The sequence below is a fragment of the Accipiter gentilis genome, chromosome 8 (assembly GCF_929443795.1).
Source record: "Accipiter gentilis chromosome 8, bAccGen1.1, whole genome shotgun sequence".
NCBI classification, from domain to species: domain Eukaryota; kingdom Metazoa; phylum Chordata; class Aves; order Accipitriformes; family Accipitridae; genus Astur; species Astur gentilis.
This window is the reverse complement of record NC_064887.1, coordinates 34,411,221-34,423,299: the sequence shown is the minus strand read 5'-3', so window position 1 is coordinate 34,423,299 and position 12,079 is coordinate 34,411,221. Positions and strand designations below refer to the sequence as shown.

The following is a 12,079-nucleotide window of genomic DNA, read 5'->3' as shown; positions in this document are numbered from 1 at the left end:
GCTTCGAACTAATGGTAAATGCCAGTAAAGCATTTGGGATGTCTAGTGCAGACAAAGTAATTCCTACACTGAAAAGATGCAGAAACAATTTTTGATTCAAAACAATTTAACAGGTGAAATCAACAGATTCAGTCTTAGTTTTCAGACCCAGGAACTGCACATATACTTCGTTATTTCCTCTGAAGACTAACAACCTTTTCAACTTTTTTCCAACCTGTGGACCACATAGGAGGAAAAGAAAGGTCTTATTAACTGCTGGTCACACACATACCACCTCCATTAAGAAAATACTTACAGAATTCACCCATAGCTGATTTTAATGCAATTAGAATTGAAATTCAGCAGCTGGATAATAAGGTTGAAATCATGTGCCCAACAAGCTCAATGACTTTCTGTGAGACAGATCTCAGCATAAGACTATTGCTATTTACAACTTATGCTTCAATTCAAGATAAAAATTGGTACTGTAATTTCAGAGTCTCACTCCCTATATTTTTCCCCTTTAAAAATAAAAAAAAGAGAGATACAAAATACAGGCACTACTTTGACCAACTGACTTCAGGAGTCTCATTGCAAGAGGAACTCTGACAAGATGTACCATCAAGCTGGAGGCCGTCCAAGTTCCTTGTATGTACAAACATCAAAGTCTCTTACACTGATGTGCTTTTACTGACTCTATCAAGTACAAAGAATATTAAAACCAATATTCTACAATAAAACCTTGACCACATGGTCTGTCAGCTAGCAATGTTTGAATCTCAGTATTCATGCAAGAATTGTAGCCTTTAAAATACTATATGCAAAGATTAATAGTTCTATTAATGCTTCCAATCAGCTATTTTTCAGGCAACTCAGATCAAAGTGTATGTGATATCAATACCTCTAATTTTTCTGATGGCCATTTTTAGTGCCGATACTGGCCAAAACAACTTGTTCTATTAAAATAGTAAACTTTTGTATAAGAAAAAAAATAATTAGTTACTTTTCATCCATTCTGCTGCGCATTTTTTTAAGTTTCTGCATAATGCTACTAGTCTCACTGCTGGAGATTGAGATTGGGGAAGGGCTGCGTGTTTCTGCATCAGTTGGAAGTGGGCTAGAACCATTGCTCTGCTTGATATCATCCTCACTGTGAAGTTCCTGCAATTAAGTGTTTAAAAAAAAAAAAATTAACACGGAAAGAGGGAAAAGTTATTCTACCATCTTTTAAAAAATGTTGTTAATTTTGGTTATTTCTCCAGAGAATACATCAAATACTACTTCAGATAAGCCTGTCCACCTGCAGCTTTAACTTCATTTTCCAACCTCATTTTTATTTGACACAAAGTTTTTAGTGCACCCTTTTTCTCCGTAACTTAAGTTCTCCCCTAACTGTACCTAGAACAAAAACCCCACTATAATTCAGTTACCCAGACAGGAAACCAATCCTGTCTCCTCAAAATTTTGTAAGGAGGCAGACAATTATCAAAACCCCATCTTGCTATCTCATAAAGCAGATGCAGGAAACTTAGTGTAATGACACTAACACACACACAAAGCTGCAAGTTTTGGTTTTAGTGCTTGCATTTAGTTCTTTGGGGTCTGACAAATAATCAAACAAAATCAGAGCCTGAGAGATCTAAGCATCAAAAACTGGTATTCCTAAAGTAATTAAACTTCAGAATTAGCAAACACCATCTATTGTCCAGTTAAAACATTTTATAACTTCTCCAAATGCATTTCCTTAAACAATACTTTAAAGAAATTAAACGTAAAATTGCTGAGACGAAGAGGATGAGACCATTTGAGGCAGACAAAACTTCCAAGCAATAGGTCCAATCTAGTAGCTTTCCATGCCTATAAACACTGAAGTCAAATACCAGCTGCACAGCCAAGGAGTGAAGACTCCAGCTTCTGTCCTGAACACTTACCAGCTTGTTTTCTCCTGCAGACTTTAGTTTTTCCTGCAGTTTCATTGTAGTCTGACGGATTCGTTCTATTTCCGCCTGCTGTTTTAGGATCAGCTGTCTCTCCTTCCGAGCAGCCTTGTTAGCCTCTTGAAGACGCTTAATTTCTGCCTTTTAAGTATAAAAGATTAAGCATAAGAACTGTGACAGACAGCTCTCAAGAATACACTCTTAAGCTGCCACGGTATTCTTGTTAGGGGTTTAAAATTACTGCTATTACATAATGAAGTAACCAGCCTGAACCTCAGCAGCAAAGAACAGAAGATCAGTCAATACTTCTAAGTCTCAACCAGTGAGATTACTGATACAGAAGGACCCTTTAAAACAATGTGTTAAATACTACTGAAATGCAAATAAAACTTATTGGTAAGAAATACTGCTAGCTTCCTATCCAAAAGCCTGGTACGGAGTTTTCTCAATTCTTAGCTTTTACAGTGTCTGAAACATTTAATGGCTACACAGGGCTTTCAACAGGATTTTTCTAGAGGGCATCAATTACCTTTTCCTGCTGTAATCTCAGCAGCAGACCACGCTGCCTCTTTCGAATAGGAGGCATCTTATCATCCTCTCCCTTGTCTCGCAAATGCCTGCAAATAGGTTGGAAGAAAGGATTAAATAAGAAAAAAAGTGCACAACAATGAGCCTTTTACTCTTTAAAGTTTAAAAAAAAAAGTTTACTTTTCCTAACCTGCAGAAGAGTATATGCCTATACTTAATCACTGGCATGGTCTACAGCGGAATATTTTGAACTGTTTAGTCAGACACGTGCACAGTTAAAAGGCCAGCGGAGATATGAGACCTCACATCAATGGACAGAAGCTCTGCAGAGGTAGCATGCTCACCATTTGAGAAAGACAAAAGGAAGGACACTTGGGTCACTACTTCACAATCCTTTGTCAAACCCATAATGACAAGAAATTAGAAGAAAACGCCTGGTGAACAATGTTACTCTCATGCAGAGAGTTACCATGGAAAAGTGTTATTGATTAAATGTAGCCACCACTGTTTAGAAGTATCTTCAAGTGGCATTCCAGGACAAAGCGTATGTTAGTTCGGAAACAAATCATTAAGTACAACACCTCTCCACATTCACAAAATTTGGCCTGAGTCAAACAAAATGACCTCAGATAGACATCAAGGTCTAACTGACAGTTTTATACCTTATTGAATTAAGACTTGTAGAGTAATGGTTGGGAACCACCTTCTCTGACTGACAACAAACTTCTGATGGTCTACTGTTTCAATAAAGTTTTCTTTTATCAAACCACATTCAACGTAAACATCAAAGCACGCTTACAAACTGGGTTCTGTTCTTTCCAAGTGACAGTAACTTTTGTATAGATTACTGATGTCAGAATATTAGTTCAAACATTGATACTTAATAAGGGAGGGGTGGGCTGGAAGCAAAATCTTATTAAAAAAAAATTCAAGTAGAAGTACAAGAAAACAGTCAGTCAGCAACAGTGTCTATTCAGAGCTGCCTTACTTCTTCTGGTGTTCCAGCCAAGCTAATTCGGCTTTGGTCTTCTCTTTCAGAGCCTTCTCCCGGAGCCGAAGTAGTGAGGACTGGTGAGCTGCTCGCATTTCCTCCTCTTTCATGTACTGTCTTACCATCTCCATGGTAAATTTAGAGAAACTATCTTGCCCTCCTGAGAACGGCATGCTTAGCTCCTAGGAGGCAAGACAAATTTGGCATGATTTGATAATACAGAAACTCCAAGGCTTTTTTCAATTACAAAGTGTGTGTGTGTATACACAGATACACACACACAAAAACAGATATAAAAAGGGAAGCTGTTTTTTCTCTGAGCTTTGTGCAGACCAGCTTTTTCTGCCCTGGGCTGCATGACAGTTTTGGAATGTCCCCTCTTGGGCCAGAGAGATGAAGCATGCTCTTGTACTTCCTAGCTGTGTGTAGGTACCGTAGGAAGACTTAATCCAGTGGGCTTTTATAACCTAAAAAAAGTCACTCCAAAGCCTCAAGAAAACAGGTAGAGGCCTGGATGGACTGTTCCATAAGTCAAGTCATCGCAAGTGTGCAACAGTGACATACAGCATGATTCATACAACTCTATGTTTTGAGATGCTCTAAGAACCACAGGGAGGAAAAGAGCCCTAAAGTTTGCAAACACAGGTAAGAACGGCTCACTTGAAGCTCATCAGCTTAACCATTTCAGTTCAGTTGATTTACCTTAACTATGGTTGCTTGACCTACCTTGATAGATGAAAGAGCTGTTTTTTCTGGGGAGACCTCCTCATCAGAATCATCACGATTACCCCGTTTCTTCTCCAAGTTATTTCTGCGATGACTCTCAGAGGGCAGTAAAGACCGAAAAGACTTCTCCTCAATCTCATCCTCTGTCATGGACTCATCAAATTTCAGGGAATACTCTGTTGCAACAGAAGCAGAATCTGAGGGAGAAATCGGTGGAATGGTTTTACACTCAGATATGTACCATGAATGCAGTTTTACTCTGCCTCATCTCAGTAAAGTTGGGGGGGCAGGAAAGAAAGGGACATAACTACTCTAATGCAGAAAAACGGGTGTTTAGAAAAGCGTGACCTTGAGTAAAAGGACATTGTGAATTACTGTTATCTAGCTTCAAAAGACCTAACAGACCACTGTACACAAGTATAAACACATTCCTGGGGCTGCTGAAACATTTGGCATTCAGCCTGCGTATTCAGCAAGTGAACATCTGGCTACAGCTAGCACAGCAGAAAGTAGAACGGCCCAAGGAATCCACCACTCTGATGTGCAGAATTTCAAAGGTTCCCATCGCACTGTGCCATCCTCAGTTACCTCTTAAGAGGCTACCAATTCACCTGGGGATCAGCTTTCTTCACACACATTCCCTCATTTATTTCAGAAACTAATTCTGAAACAGAACCTCCCTCCTGCCCCCCTTACCACCTTCAGATTCATCACAAACAAACAATACGGCTAACCTTTTTCATCTGGCATTGATAAAATACTATCGCTCGGCAAGGAATCATCCACACCAGTATGAGCCTGTTCTTCAATACTGCTAGTTATCTTTTCACGACGGGAAAGCTTCTTCTCATTCTCCTTAGAAGATGGAACTGAAGGACTCTCTTGGCGGCTGCTGGTACTACTGTGTTATCAAGAGATGATTTTTTTTTAAATTACTTTGCACATTTCAAAATATTTATTTTACATTACTACCATACATAGCATGATTAACATCTCAGTAATAATCAACGTGCAGAGGGTTTGGGTTTGTTTTTAAAATGCTGCTTGGCTACTTCAAAATTCCAAGTCTCATCAAGCTGCTGATTGACAGCAGAACTTGTTATTTTTATTCTACCTTAGAATGCAAGTGGTTTGTAGGTATGCACACCCTCTACCTGGCAATGAGTATTGATGATAAACCACTGCAAACATCTCTCCTTACAGTTTTTAAAAAGTATGAGCAAGACAGAGATACTGTTTTAAATTAGAACTACAAGAGGACAAAATCATTCTAGTTGGTCAAGATCAGAGAAGGGCTGTGAGAAACTTCATGGGACCTAACTAGATCAGGTAAGTGATCAGGAAACAAAAAGCTGAAATCCACAGGCAAGACACTGAAAAATAATACCAGAAATTAGTCAAATCTAAACCTCAGGCAAGCAGCACTTCAGGCACTTCATGTAAAAACTCAAGCCAGTGCAAAGCAGAAGCGAAGAAAAACCAACCCTAACAAAATGGCCAGATACACAGAGAACAGAATAGAAAGTAATGCACATTACAGAGTAGGCAGTTCTACAGGTCCCTGCACTGAGTTTTCAGAACATGTGCTCCAGTCTTTGTTCTAGTCCATTTCAAAAAGACACAGAGCAAAATGAGAAGGGCATAAATTGCAAATATTTAGAACAGGGGAAAAGACTGAGATAAACAGAGACTTAAAGTGACTTTTAGGTTATAAATGTGATGCAATAGAACTATGCAAGCAGGCCACAGCACAGAAATCAGAATAGTCTCAGCTCAACAATTTCTGAAGGTATTTCATCCAACCAAAGTCAAGGCCTCGTCCAAGTTCTGAACACCTGCAAGGACAGAGGTTCCCACAACCTACCTGCACCTCCAATCCAGTGTTTCACCACTCTCACAGGGAGCATTTTTTTTCCCAATGATTCTCCCCTTTCTGGAATCTGTCACCATTGCCTTTTTCCATCTCACTGTTCACCTCCAAGAAGAGTCAAGCCTCATGTTCCCTAACAACCCACCTTTAGGATACTGCAACTAGATCTCTGTTCCCTTAGCCTTCTCTTTTCCAGGTTAAGTTAGCTCAGTTTCTTCAGCCTCTCTTTTATATCATGTACTCCAGCCTCTAACCATCTTTGGTGGTTCACCACTAGAATTGCATCAGTATGTTAATGTCTTCTCTTTACAAAGGAGCCCAAAAGTGGACACTGTATTCCAGATACAGTCTCACAAGAGCTAAACAGGGGGGAATAACCATTTCCCTTCACCTGCTTGCTGGACTCTTGCTAATTCAGCTGAATGAGTAAACAAATGTGGAACTCAATTATTCTAAAGTTAGGAAAGAAAAATGTGTCCAATTAGAACAGCAAATTCAAAACTAAAGATATTAACATCCAACATACTATTTCACTGTGGACCACAGTATAGTAGGATTTTTAATGAAAGACAAAGTCAATTCTGGTAGACATGTAAACCTTCAAGCTCTGGAATATAAGACAGGTTTACCTGTTGAAGGTTTAATACTGACTTTCCCTCTTTTTTTAAAAAATACTGACAGAACTATCTTGATATTCCTTTGTACTTTAGTTCTTATTTATAGTAAAAAAATCCTGTGTAATCTAAACCCATCTTACCTTTGATCATGAACCTTTGATCTTGAGGACTCTGAATAACTATCAAACATCGGTGAGTATGTCTGTTTCGAGTCACCTGGCTCCTCTTTACCTTGCGACATGGCAGCATACTCACATTTCCTGAGAAAGAGAAGCATTTTGGATGAATCTGTGTTCTCTTAAAACAAAGACTAATACAGTTTTCACAAGTTTTCATCAGTTTACTAGAAGTAGTAACAGTTAAAATTTCTGAAAAGACCACTTAAAAGCTTAGACTAGTTAAATCATCCCAGAAAACACTTTGAGCATCTTTTTCTACTTTTTTATATAGAGCTTCATATAACCCATTAATGCCACCTTTGGCGTATACTGTTGAGGGCATAAAGATGGAATCTAAAATTTTCTTTTTAAATGCTCATTCATTATGACATCTTACAATTTTCTTCAAGAACAGGTGAAGCAAAACCTAACTATCTTACTTCCCCCTTCCCAAGATGTGAAACATTAGAGAAAACCTGTTTGTATCAGCTCGGGCTCTCAGTTGCTTCATGAACTCTGAATGATGCTGCCGCTGGTGGTCAAACAAGGTGGTGATCGGAGCAGCTGGAGCACTGACAGTATCTGAGATCTGGGTTCGTGTTAACTCTGTCATCTGAGTACAAAAAAACCCAAAGGAATACAATGAGCTTATTAGCATCAAAATGGTTTTCAAAGAGAAAATAGTCAATTTACTGATTTATTGAACAAACGTGTAAGACATGGTTTTGAGATGGTTTGTAGTTACATACTTACCAATTTTGGTTGTAAAAAATGCATACTGCTCTGTAAATACATATTTTTTAATTTAAGCAGAGATGAATTATTGGTATGAAACTATAGACATGCAAGACACTACTTACCATATCATTCTGATCAACTTAAGCAAACTCTGATTACTAGAATGATTCCCACAAAATAAAACATTGGGGGTGGGGGGGGGGGTGGGGGGGAAGCCAGAAACAATGTTTTCTTTTTCATTTGAAAGTGTGTCTTGCCCAAAGAGCAAGAAATATTATTTTCACTCTAAAGGAAGCAATAGGTTTAAAGTTCCAATATTATGCAAACTACTAGGTCTAAAATTGGCAACATTAAATCAACAGATAGCCACGAATTTTTCGTTTTTAATGTAGGCAGGCACCGTGTACTTGACTAGAAATAAGAAGAGCTTCAGACATCACAGCAGATAACACTGGTTTTTAGAAGCTTTAGAATTTACTATTTCTCTTCTTGTTCAAACATCTGCCTCTTGTACAGCAGGAAACTCAGGTTGGTTTTGAAGGTAGCAATAACCTGTATTTCAATAACTTCCAATACACATACTGAGCTTCTTCATTAATTGTTCGATTAATATATGCATTAATTGTAATGCATGCAGTTTTATAAAAACAAGTGAATATCAGGAGTCGCTAGTGAACATGGATAGAAAAGCTACTCTGCTAGCCCATCATCACTGACCAGGTCACCCCCAACAACCTTTCCACAAGCACCTCTTACTCTCAGACTTCAAACTTAGAGCAAGAAAAGAAATTAAAATCTTACATCTAATAAAAGCTGTCTTTGTTTCTTCCACCTTGTTTCTTAATTAGTTTTCACTCACTTTGGCTTTATAAACTACAAATGTTTCTCTGTCTTTATCCAAGACTTCACTACCTGCTATCAGCTACCACTGCATGTATCTCAGATGCCTGAGCTGTTCTGCTCCTCTAACCTAACCCATTCTTGTCTCTTCAAAAATTAAACTTCACATATGTAGCAAAGCCCTGAACAAGTACATCAGTATTATTCTACGGTCCCATTACCTATCACAAGAACAGCCTTGCTGAGCACCAAAATGTACATAAGCCTTGAAGAAACAGTTATGTTCATACCCACCAGCCTTCCACACTCCATCCCATAACCCTAATGCACAGTCATTGTGATTGCTAAACTATGAAAAAGCAAAAGCATTTTCTGGCTACTGTGTTTCCTTAGCTATGAGTGAAGCAACTGCTACATGCTGGGAACAAAAAGTATAAAAACTGATAAACAAAACTGAAAACTAATAAATATTCTGTATGCCACAAGAAGAATGAGAAGCGACTCAAAAAAGAAAACTTCAAACTCTATACCACACTAAGAGCTCTGCTGAAGATCCTCCCCCCTCCTGGTTTTTTTGTTGTTTTTGTTTGTTTGTTTGGGGTTTTTTTACTTATTTGTTCGTCTCCTACCTTCAAAAGTAAGCAAAATTGCTATTTCCCTGCTTTTCTAATTTAATTTGCACATGAAACAGATACAGGATCAATCCCTGATGGAGTGCAACTCTTACAAATTAAAGATGTTGTGTTCACTATCATCAATCTATCCTGGAAGAACAAACTTCTTAACAGTTCGTTAACTGGAAGATCATAAGAATAGTGAACAGGGATTTAAGGCTGCTGACTGACTTCTGAGTAACGATGCCAAAAAAGCTCCTTTGAAGTCCTATCATTTGTCATGTTATGAAGGTGAAGAAGTTGCACCGAGAATGACACTGAACAGAGAACAACCTAGAGGCAAAATAGTATTCAAAATAATACTGAAATTAGAAGAGCTTTTTCCTTTCACTCAGGACCTCACCTCATGGATCTGGTGAGCTGCAGTTTCTGCCTGCTTGGCTGCAGCCTTACATGGGGTCTCTTGTACAGCCTCCTGCCGTGACTGGACGAGATGCTGTAGTGACTCCGCATGTACCTATGCGGAAAACACAGCCAGTTCAGCCCTTCAAAATTTTCTGGCTATAACTACAGTTTTATTTCTCACAATCTGGGGGAAAAAAGTTTGAAATTGGCAATTGGCCCCTAAGAGCTTTTTTCAGCTCTATTAAACCCCTTCACCACTTCCATATGTTCCCAGCTCCAAATTAAAAATACTTGTAGGCACGGATTTACTTACAGCATTTTGCCTCTTACACACTCCACATTTTTTGAAGGGCAGCATTACCTGAGCTGCCTTCTGCCTTGCCTCGTCCAGTTGTCTCTGACTTTCTAAAGCTTCTTGTTCGGCCTTGATTTTCAAAAGGGCTAAGTCCCGTTCATGGCGCTGCTGCTGTGCCTACAGATTAGGAAAATGAGTTTTAATCATGCAAGTTAAATGTGAATAGCTTTTTTTGCCTTAGCCCCTGGCTGCAACTACCTCTGAGAGATCTAGATCTACTCTACTGGTGGTGCCTCTTCTGCTAAAGTAAAATTTCCAGCCTACCAACTGACCCTCTCCCTTTTTAAGTAGGCGGTAGACAATGCACATTCCCCATACTCTTCCATCACAGTATAGAAAGAAGAATGATTTAGGAGACCAATTAATTCAACAAACTAGAAAAAAAATATCTTGTCAACGTAAGAAATTTCAAACAAAAATATCCTCTTCATGGATAAAGACAAACGATCCAGCCTGAACAACTACATTGCATGGCATTGGGACCCAACATCAAACCTAGTAAATAATCAAGTTTTTATTTTACTAAAGTACACAACCAAAGCAGTGATTCCAGCTAGTGGTATATTAATGACACATATTCTAGAGTCACCAGTTCCTTGGTGTCGACTTAAAATAGGACAGATAACAGATATTAATCCTAAAAAACTGACATTATCAGAGCTGCTCCATCACGCCCATGATGAATGATTTCTCTGCATTGCTAACAAAAGCATAACTTGCCCAATTTGATTAATTTTCTTGCAGAATAAAAAAGGAAGGTTAAGACAAGAAAGTATTTTTCCATTACCTTTAGAATCTGAGCCAAAGAAACGCTCTCCTGCTGTGCAAGTGATATGCCTCGTACTCGTTCTACATCTGAAAGCTGTCGCACAGACTCCTCAATAGCACTAAGGTAGTTTAATTCTGCTGATAAACGATGCTGAAGACCAGCAGGGGAGAAGCGCATACATCCTGCAGGATAAGACTTACTAGTCAACCTCCATAGACTTTAGTGCCCCGCATCAAAAAATAAAGGAAAAAAACCCAAAACAACCTGCTCTGGGATTAGTATGGTTTTAACAAAACAACTCACCACTCGCCGAGGCTGCTCCTGCTACAGACCTACTAGTTCCCAGACTCAAGTCAGGGAAGGCTACGTTAGGCTTCAGCCCTGACGCTGTACTTCCAGGAAAGCCAGCAGGTGACTTGACCCTTTCTGCTGTATTGCCTATAGAATCAAACTGCAACATTTTTTGGGAACCAGGAGATGGGGAAGAAGTCGGTGTCTTCTGAGATCTCCCCTTGTCTGAGAAACTGACAGTGAAACAAAAAAAGAGAGGAGTCAATATTGTTCTAAGTCCAGCCATATGATAAGACAATAAAGCGATAACCTAGTTCTTCCATTTATATACACCAAACAAATCTATGCAAAAGGCACATTTTTTTATGGTTTGCACAGGCCCAGTCTGCCTTTAGGAAATGGTCTCGTAAGACAGGCTTTGTACCTGTATCTCAGTTTAGGGTTAAGTTTCTAGAGCACTCAATTTTTCCTCCCAGTATTAAACCTAGTTAACACACCCCAAAAAAAATAAAATTGAAAAAAACCCAAACATAGTATCTACATGTTTTACATGACCAGACAAGCAGTTTCAATGCCTTCTGTTAGGAATGTCGCATTGCAGGATGCACTCATCTGCATATGCATTTACACATCTGTTTTGAGAGTCTGAGTGAAGAAATTTGTTTTACTCACAGGAAATCAGGGCAATATTTTGATATCAAAATACGATGAACAGTATTTTTAAAAAGTAAACAGGTTACTGTCAGCATACGAATGCAACTGAATGTGATAAACCACTGCCCTGAGTCTCAATCTCTTTCACCAAAATGCAATGAAATGCCTGAAGACCAAAAATTGACTTAAACAGTAAAATACTACAGAAACATTTCTTCTTAAGAGACAGCTGAAGACATCGCTTTCCAAACATACAAAAAATTGTGCAGACACTTAAATTTACCATTCCAATTTTATTAAGCCAAAGAGGATTAACAGTGGCTGCTTAAATCCCTTAGGAAGATGTTCTGCTTTACTTGGCACATCTTAGTAGGTCACAGGACCTTTCAAACCCAAAACCGGGCTTCACTGAAAGTCATCAATATAAGTCAATACCTTGGAACCACTCTATACCCACACAGAATGAGTGAGAGACCATTCGTATTATTTGTTGCTTTTTAGAAAAAAGTGCAGTGAAAACTGAGTATTTCATAACCACTTTCATTGCACAATTGGCAGAAAAACTGCATTCATAGCTAGACATACAGAGGTTGCAACAGAAAATTAG

The 12,079-nt window shown here is 38.7% G+C and overlaps 1 protein-coding gene across 10 annotated transcripts in view; it reads right to left on the bottom strand.

The window, feature by feature from the left end:
* CEP350 (centrosomal protein 350) overlaps nt 1-12,079 on the bottom strand; it is a 79,290-nt gene that overhangs the window by 31,434 nt on the left and 35,777 nt on the right. For 7 of the 10 annotated variants that reach the window (XM_049807552.1, XM_049807559.1, XM_049807551.1 and 4 more), the window contains 12 exons: nt 10,831-11,051; nt 10,546-10,709; nt 9,717-9,875; nt 9,402-9,515; nt 7,283-7,419; nt 6,789-6,908; nt 4,896-5,062; nt 4,162-4,358; nt 3,433-3,617; nt 2,446-2,533; nt 1,911-2,057; nt 983-1,140 (listed from right to left, as the gene is read on the bottom strand). In XM_049807552.1, coding sequence (XP_049663509.1) covers nt 983-1,140; nt 1,911-2,057; nt 2,446-2,533; nt 3,433-3,617; nt 4,162-4,358; nt 4,896-5,062; nt 6,789-6,908; nt 7,283-7,419; nt 9,402-9,515; nt 9,717-9,875; nt 10,546-10,709; nt 10,831-11,051 — 1,857 coding nt within the window. The remainder of the gene's footprint in view (nt 1-982; nt 1,141-1,910; nt 2,058-2,445; nt 2,534-3,432; nt 3,618-4,161; nt 4,359-4,895; nt 5,063-6,788; nt 6,909-7,282; nt 7,420-9,401; nt 9,516-9,716; nt 9,876-10,545; nt 10,710-10,830; nt 11,052-12,079) is intronic. The other 3 variants (XM_049807554.1, XM_049807561.1, XM_049807556.1) reach the window with 1 other exon arrangement.